The sequence below is a fragment of the Leishmania martiniquensis genome, chromosome 35 (assembly GCF_017916325.1).
Source record: "Leishmania martiniquensis isolate LSCM1 chromosome 35, whole genome shotgun sequence".
NCBI classification, from domain to species: Eukaryota; Euglenozoa; class Kinetoplastea; order Trypanosomatida; family Trypanosomatidae; genus Leishmania; species Leishmania martiniquensis.
Window position 1 is genome coordinate 2,018,844 of NC_090170.1, and position 6,697 is coordinate 2,025,540.

The 6,697-nt window shown below is 57.1% G+C and overlaps 3 protein-coding genes across 3 annotated transcripts; all 3 read left to right on the forward strand.

The window, feature by feature from the left end:
- Positions 1-13: 13 nt before the first annotated feature.
- Positions 14-1,231, forward strand: LSCM1_01297 (uncharacterized protein; the record flags this gene model as incomplete). The annotated part of the gene is made up of 1 exon (XM_067318919.1): positions 14-1,231. One exon carries the CDS (start codon positions 14-16, stop codon positions 1,229-1,231), a length of 1,218 nt encoding a protein of 405 aa, XP_067175024.1.
- A 789-nt stretch (positions 1,232-2,020) lies between these two features.
- Positions 2,021-3,157, forward strand: LSCM1_01298 (uncharacterized protein; the record flags this gene model as incomplete). The annotated part of the gene is made up of 1 exon (XM_067318920.1): positions 2,021-3,157. One exon carries the CDS (start codon positions 2,021-2,023, stop codon positions 3,155-3,157), a length of 1,137 nt encoding a protein of 378 aa, XP_067175025.1.
- Positions 3,158-4,881: 1,724 nt separating this feature from the next.
- LSCM1_01299 (uncharacterized protein) lies at positions 4,882-5,655 on the forward strand (the record flags this gene model as incomplete). The annotated part of the gene is made up of 1 exon (XM_067318921.1): positions 4,882-5,655. One exon carries the CDS (start codon positions 4,882-4,884, stop codon positions 5,653-5,655), a length of 774 nt encoding a protein of 257 aa, XP_067175026.1.
- Between the last annotated feature and the right edge of the window lie 1,042 nt (positions 5,656-6,697).

Below are 6,697 nucleotides of genomic sequence, written 5' to 3' on the forward strand. Positions count from 1 at the left end.
ACAGACACGCATAATGTCTAACTTATCGCTGCTAGGCGCGGCGCTCAGCATATCGGTCACCACAATCGGTGCCGGTGTGCTGGCGATTCCAGCCACATTCGAGTCGGACGGGATAGCGCTGGTAGCGCTGGCCCTGCTTGCCGCCAGCATCTTTACCGTCGTCTCGATCGATTTCTTAATCTTGTGCATTAACAAGCTAGGTGCGAACAGCTACGAGGAAATTTCCGACGAACTACTGGGGCGCACCTTCAAGGAAGTCATTCGCTGGATGCTGATTCTCTACAACATTGGCACCGCTGTCGGGTACATCGTCGTCATTGGCGACATCTTCACCCCGATGCTGCCGATGATCCGCTTGTACGTGCCGTGGCTCTCGTCGTCATCGCGCATCATGATCGCATCGTGGGCCATGGTGCTGCTCCCTTTCTCTTGTTTCCCGAAAGTGTCTCATCTCTACGTGACCTCATTTCTCGCCATCGCTGCGACTTTCTTCATCTCCGGCATTATCGTCTACCGTTACTTCGTACCGCCGAGCTCCTCTCCGGCTACGATGAGCTCACAAGATGATGTCAAGTACCTTCGCTTCTCTTATCGGTCGCTACTGGCGCTGCCCGTGGTGATGTTTGCCTTTGACTGCCAATCCCTCGTGTTTCAAGTGTACTCAGGATTGAACTTCCCTTCACGGTACAGTATGGCCAAAGTGGCCACTGCTAGCGTGCTCGTCACTAGTCTTGTCTACGGCGTGGTCGGCCTCTTCGGGTACTTGACCAACACGCCCTACGTGCATGGCAATATCCTGACCAACTACAACCCAATGCACGACCACCTCTTTGCCATCGGTGCAACCTTTTACTCCATCACAGTGAGCGTCGCCTACGTCTTCATTCTCATCCCGTGCCGCGACGCTCTCTTCCAAATGTGGTACGGTTTCAGCCACACCCACGAATCCCTGGGCATTCCCCGTCACAGCAACCTCCTCGTGAGTATTTTGCTGTCCTCTCTTTGCCTGTGTCTCGCACTGACGGCTCCGGGGTTCTTGTACATTGTAGCTCTCATGGGCGCTTTCTGTAGCAGCACGCTGTGCTTCACCTACCCAGCCCTTTTCCGCCAACGTCTTCACGCTCTCGGGCTGGCGCCCTACACTGGGTACGACCGCCTCGCCGTCTGGGCCATGTACTTTTTCGGGGCTGTTGGCTTCGTGTTGGGTTTTTTTGTCACATTCGGGGCGTAACTGATCACACCTCTTTCGCCGCTCTCATTCGTTTTCTATCCGCCCCGCCTCTCTTGTGCACACATCGATGGGTTGGGTTTCATTGTCACGAAGCATTCACATGTGGGATCGCTTCTTGCCACGTGACGCATTCGTCGCTTGTGGAACTTCCCCCTCCCCCTGCCGCTGACTGCTGACTGCTGACTACCCATCGTATGTGTCTTGGGGGGGAGAACGAAGCTCATGTGCAACGCAAGCGCGAGTGTCTCTGTGTCGGCATACCACCTTTACCGGGTTCTGTTTCCCCTCTTTGTGCGCCGCGCCGTTCTCCCGAAGTTGCTGTATGGCCTTTTCATTGGACGGTAATATCAAGGCCAGTAAATTCCATTAAATCGTCCAACATCACCGTGCAACTGAAACGCCATTCACTGCAAAAGCGCCTTTAATGCGAATCAAAAAAAAAACAATAACCGAGGTGATACAAAAATGTCCTGACCTCCCCTTCCCTTTCCGTTCCCTCTCCACACTGGCTCTCTCGCAAACTAGCGAAGACAACACGAATGCACTAAGATGGGTATGCGACGAGTTGATGGGTCCCTCAGTGACGGCACTGTATAACCACTGCCCGTGTGATCTCTCCAATGGCAGCTGTTCCGTCGAGATTCAGCGAAGAGCGCCACTGGCGCGTGGCCTACTCTTCTATGGGGCGCCGGCGCATAAAATCCGCTTGCTGTCTTCTCTGCCGCACCCTCTATCTTTCTACGGTGCTCACCTCTCGCAAGCCACGACCTCTTCGTCGCACCGCCCCGCATGAGAGGCGGCGTGCGCGTGTTTGTTGCGCTGGTGAATCTGCGCAGCGGGGGGCGCCGCTGCGCCGAGTATGTGCTTCGAAAGCTCAGTGAAACCCTTGGTGCCGATCGCGTGTGGGTCCTCTTCAAGGAGAGAACTGCGGAGAGCCACCGCGCTGAGCTCGAGGTCTTCCTACGCAAGCAAGCGCCTGACTATGTCATCATTGCCGGTGGTGACGGTACAATCTCCTTCGTCATGGATGTAATTAAGCGCCTCCAGAATCAACATTTGCTTTCCCCTAACCGTGGTGTGATCGCGCCTTTCCCACTTGGCACCGGCAACGATTTCAGCTTCACGCTTGGCTTTGGCAGTGGATTCGCACGCTGGATCGTGCTGGGTGAGGCACGCTTCCAGCGCCTGATGAGAGCCTACGAGACGGCTGCCATCACTAATGTGGATAGATGGTCCCTTCACGTCACTACCACAACGGCACGCCATCCCGGTGGATTGATGCACAACTACGTATTCAACAACTACTTCTCCATCGGTTTCGATGCGGCAGTGGCAAGCCAACTCAACCGCTTTCGTGGCCGCCACCGCTCTCTTTTCACAACGAGGCCTGTGGTCAAGCTGTGGTACGCTGCCTTTGCCATCATGGCGCTCTTCACCGAAAAGAAGATCGGCTCCTCCATCCTTCTCGACATTGACGGGCGCCGCGTACCCGTGCCGGTGAACGCCAAGTCTGTCGCTGTGTGCAACATGCTGACGTACGCGGGCGGTGCTGTCGCGTGGAACGGTGCTGCCGCTGACCACTATGCCAAGCCGTCTGTGTGTGATGGCCGCGTGGAGGTTGTCTGTTTCTATGGCATATGGCACATGGCGTTTGTGCGGCTTGGCTGGTGCTATGGAAGCAAGCTCGGGCAGGGCAGCTCTGTGTGCATTGAAACCCATTGCCACGCCTGCCAGTTCGACGGCGAAGAGGTGCGTTACGTGGCGGACGCTGGAGGGAAATCTGTGTTCCGCATTGATGACTTCTCTACTTCAGAGTGCTTGACAGTGCCGCCGCGGCGGGAGACGAACGCCTTCGTCCTTGTTTTCGAGCTTGCTTTGTTGGTACTCGCCATCGTCATCGCCTTGTATGTTTCCCAGGTTTCGTAGTGTGTCCATGCTTCCGATTCCCGCAGCGGTAGGTGGCTCGCCGAGACAGCACGGAGTCTACATGGTATGCTGCCGATAGTCCCATTAGTGTGGTTGTGTGACCCCCACCCCTTGTGTGCCTTCGAAGAGCAGGATTTCCGGCGTTGCGCCCAATAGGCTACGCGAGATTTTCGGATTGCTTGAAGCTCACTGCACATCTCATTCGATGCAGCGATGAGATTGGACACCTGTCATTAGCACCGCGTGGGCCCCCCGTCTGGTGTCTGTTACTGCCCACCTGTGCCCTCGTGAGGAGGAAATCAAGCCCTGAGCTGTTTGTGCGCAGGCGCACGCTTATCCGCGGCTCCCATTCCACTTGGTACACCCAAGCCTATCAAGGGCATATGCATTCCATGGAGAGGATGGAGAATCCTTGTCGAAACATGCGGATAAGCCGTCCAGAAACGCCACCCAGGGCATCGCAGAAACGGAAAATCAAGGCAGCGAGCTCCACAAGTAGCCATGACGTCCTGCAGCATGCTTCGAGAGAGGAAAGCACGAGCGCGGCGCGCACTGTGTCGAAGACAGCTGGCACAGTGATGCCAAACCCCAACTAGGAGTCTAGAGGTCCGTGTAGCAAGTGCGATAGAGGGGGAAGATGCGAAGAGATCCATGCCTAGACGCTCCGTTCTGCATGCGTGCGACAGCTGCGGCATCTCCCACCTGTGACCGTGGGGGAGGGACTGACGAGGTGCAGATGCCAGAGGCATGCTGAGAATACCCCGGATTACGTCATGGTATGGAACCCCACGGTGTGAAGTAATTGAAGCGGGGCACAAGCGACACAGGCCGGGTGCAGGGGGTCTCCGAGGGCCCTGACATGAGCCTCTATGAGCGCATCCCACATGCACCAAGACCGCCCCTGGGGCCCGCACGACGGAGCCCGCTACTTCCTCCCTTGGGCATGGCCCTGGACACGGTCTGCTTGGATCAACGCGTCAATCCACCCAGGTCCCGTTGGGGCCGATGGCGTCGCACGTGTGCAACGGAGAAATGTGAAAGAGCACGAAGAGCCCGATTCGATGGAAGGGCAGCTCGCCTTTGAGGGCCTGAGCTCGGCCGTATCGCTACAGAAGCAGCTGTGCTGTGATTGTATGTGCAAAGGCGTTCCATTGCACAGCAATGGAAATGGCAGATCGCATAATAGTAGAAACGCGCTCTTAGAGCGGCCGTTTATTTTTTGCGCCGCTTCTTTTCCATCCTATCCATTCATCCCCCGCCCCCTTCGCATGTCACGCACGGGAGCATAGCGGCGTGCGCATCTTTGCCGACTCCCGCACTTGTGTATGTTTGCCGCTTGCAAGTATCGTCATGCCACTCAACTCCCCCTCTTCGTTTGTCCAACAGCGCTACTCTTGGCGTGGAGGTTAGTACCCCATTGGTGTCGGCGCTGTTGTTGCTGCTCTCGATCGGCGGTAAGAGGGAAAGAGTAGGATAAAGTTGATGCGCACGGAAAAGAGAGCGTGCCACCACTTCTATGATTTCATCTCTATGCCTATTACACCGTGACGATCCCCCGATACGCCCCCCCCCCCAAGATTGGCTGCCAGAGCAACTCGTGCAGCCCATACGCTACCCCTCCACAGTCTGCATTCTCTTCAGCTCTGACAACTTCGACGCGTGCATCCCGTGCCCTATCATAGCAAAGACCAACAGAAGTGAGAAGGGCTGGCTCTTTGCCAGCGATGCGGCGCACCTCTTGTCGTCTAGCGCCTGCTGCTGCAGCCCGCCCGCTCCTGTCACCGTTCGGAATCGGGATGTCGAAGCGGATTGCACTCGCTGGCAGTGACTTGTCAATCACAGCGTTGGTGGCGACGGAAAACGTACCGGCTGGAACGCCGTTGCTTCTTGCGCCGGATGCGGCGCTGCTCACGTGCCAGGGCGCCCTCGACGCGGATGTGGACGGTCTCGTACCGCCACCGATGGAAATGCTGGATATGCTAAAGCGGGACACAGTGCAGCTCGACCACGTTTACCTGGCCCACTATCTATCGCTGCGGTGTTTCACGGACAGGACAGACTGGTTCGCCGGTCAGATCAATCGCTTCAAGAACCGCGGCTCTGTTTGTGATGGAGATGCAGCTAGCACGCGCATCTGGGAACGGTTTGCGCAAAAATACGTAACCGCCCCTGCTCCAGTCTTCCTGGCTGCCGTGCAGTACGTCTTGGAGAGCTGCTTTCGCAAGCCTACAACGGAAGCCAGCTCGTCGCCGGCTTTGCCACCAGCTGCGATTGCAGTCGCGCCAGTGGTCGACGTTGCTGTGCAAAGCCGCAGCGCCGTCAACTCGGCACTCACAGCAACCACTGCGAAGGTTGTCAAAGAGGCTTACCTGCGTGGCGACATCACCGGCGCGCGGCAAGCGCTCTTGGCGAAAAACGACGCATGCACTTACTGGGTCCTCACCACCACCACAGATATTCCCGTCGGAAGTGAAGTCGCTGTTTCTTCCGAGTCTTGACTCTAAGGGCAGCGCCTCCGCCCTCTTGGCGCCCTTACTTTCTCTCTACTCTGTCGACGCATTCACGTGCGCATTGTGCGGCGAAAGCTTCATTCATTGCCTCCAAGAAGTCAGCTCAACGCAGTATAGTGGAGCGCACACCGGCCTTTTACACTATGTCGCCTTTCATCGCACAAGCCCTCACCATCCGCGTGCTGTGCTGTTCTCCGCGATCCCTCCCACCCTCGTAGACCCCTCTTTGACCGACGGCATTGTTACGTTGTGCGAGAGACCTCAGATCCCTTAATACCACGCGCGTGCGAAGTATCCTCATCGATACCAGAGAGCGCCCCTCCTCCTCTTCACGTTCGAAAAGAGCTTCGCTGCTCGTGTCTTCTGCTTGCTGGCCATCGCCGCACAGGACGAGAAGCATGTTGTGGTGAACAGGAGCATGAAGGCCGCCTTTCCGCACCGTATTGGAACGTCTTGCCTCCAGAGGAGGCGCGTTGCAGCTCCGGCGGGCGACACGGTGATCCACAGTCGTCTCAGGGTTCAGTTCTGTGGTGCACCTCGACGGGCAGTTCTCTGCAGGAGTCGCAGCCGCTTCACGAGACAGACTGCATCAACCTTTGGATTCCGGCAGCCGGCTGCTCTCTATCGCGCCTACCCGAGAAATGCTACCAGCCCCCGCAGAGCTCCACGTATCACACCAGCGGGCGTGCGGTGAGGATTCATGCACGGCAGTGATCCAGTGAGTAGTTGCGTCCTTCGCGACATCATGGGAATCAAGAGCTTTTGTGGCTTGAATTGATTTGCCGGGAATATGCGCGCCTGCGGTCCCCGATTAGCGTACCCTTTGTAGGCGTCGAATGGCATTTGCGGTACGACGCCACTGCCCATCTCCATGGGGAACGAGAGAGCTGTCGATGCTCTTGATTGCGAGGTAAGCCGCCGGCTTCAGCAGCGTGCTTGCCTTGTCCCTTCCGCAGCACACCATCGCCGGAGGCAGCCTCGTGTGCGTAGGCTTGTCTGCAAAGGCCCACGAACCCGCAGATATGGCGCG